The following is a 1,281-nucleotide window of genomic DNA, read 5'->3' as shown; positions in this document are numbered from 1 at the left end:
GGGCCGTGGCGGTGCAGTCCCCTCACGGTGTGTTTCTCTTGCAGCGGCCAAGCACAAGCAGATTCGTCGCGGTGTGAAGGAGGTCCAGAAGTTCATCAACAAGGGCGAGAAGGGGTAAGCACTGCCCCGGCCCTGCTGCCCCGGCCCGGCCTGGCCCCGCTGCTGACACGGGCTTTCCCCTGCAGGATCACGGTGCTGGCCGGCGACACGCTGCCTATCGATGTGTACTGCCACATCCCCATCATGTGCGAGGACAGGAGCCTCCCCTACGCATACGTCCCTTCCAAATCGGTAAGGAGCTGGGGCTGTGCAGCTGGGAGGAAGCAGCCCCAGCGAGAGGGAGGCCAGTGAGCAGCACCCAGCTGCAACAGGAGCCTTCCCAGGGAGGCATAGATCTGGTGCCCGAGTAAGGCACTCGGTGCTTGTCCATGACCAGAGCATGAGAGGGATGGTGCAGATGTAGGAGTGTTTCACTAGCCCTTTGCCCTAGTCGGGTCCCTGCAGCAAGGGGGATGCATTTCCCCCACTTAGTTCTGAGCTAGGATCTGGCTGCTTGCAGAAGTGAGGCACTGGCCAAGGTGTGGTGTGTTGGTGGGGCATCTTCCCCTTTGTACACTGGAAGTTTAGGGGGGGGTCAGTGACTTTGGGACTTCACCTCTGATGCAGGCAGCTCTGCAGACCCTGGCTCCCCACCCTGGGGAAGGAGTACAGTGCATGGGGCAGGTGCCAGCCCAGCGATTCGCTTCTGGGATGTGGGAGAGAAGCTGGGAAAAGGGTTCTTAAACCCAGCATGAGTCTAGAGGGCTTGGGCAGCTGGCAGAGACATCTTCCCTGTGCTAGACCAGGGTATGAAGTGTGTTGGATGGGTGTCAGGCCTCCCCACTCGGAGGGGACCCAGCACCCCCCAGCCTCCCCATGGCATCGCTCTGCTTCCGCAGGACCTGGGAGCCGCAGCCGGCTCGAAGCGCCCAACCTGCGTTATCATGATCAAGCCCCACGAGGAGTACCAGGAGACCTACGATGAGTGCTTGGAGGAGGTGGGGGCCCTGCCCCTGCCACTGTGAAGAGCTGGGGACGGGCTGTGCCCCGCAGGGCGGTGGCGGGTCCTCGTCCCCCTGCTTGTGGGGCCATGTCCCCGTGTTTGTGGGCATGTTGCACTGACGGGGGGGTGTGAGCTCTGTGGGGGTGAATAAAGGTGTCTGCGGGATTTGTAGGATGCGGTCCCGGCGCTCCAAACTGGGGAAAGACTGTGCGGGGACGCGGGGCAGCAGCCACGGTCCG

General features: G+C 62.5%; 1 protein-coding gene across 1 annotated transcript; it reads left to right on the top strand.

The window, feature by feature from the left end:
- Nucleotides 1-44: 44 nt before the first annotated feature.
- NHP2 (NHP2 ribonucleoprotein) lies at nt 45-1,064 on the top strand (the record flags this gene model as incomplete). The annotated part of the gene is made up of 3 exons (XM_010296476.1): nt 45-114; nt 186-291; nt 939-1,064. Coding segments are annotated over 3 exons (302 nt in total), but the record flags the coding sequence as incomplete, so codon positions are not given.
- Between the last annotated feature and the right edge of the window lie 217 nt (nt 1,065-1,281).

This window comes from Phaethon lepturus, unplaced genomic scaffold (assembly GCF_000687285.1).
Source record: "Phaethon lepturus isolate BGI_N335 unplaced genomic scaffold, ASM68728v1 Scaffold40861, whole genome shotgun sequence".
NCBI classification, from domain to species: Eukaryota; Metazoa; Chordata; class Aves; order Phaethontiformes; family Phaethontidae; genus Phaethon; species Phaethon lepturus.
Note: the sequence above shows the minus strand (reverse complement) of the source record. Positions and strands in the feature narration are given on the sequence as shown.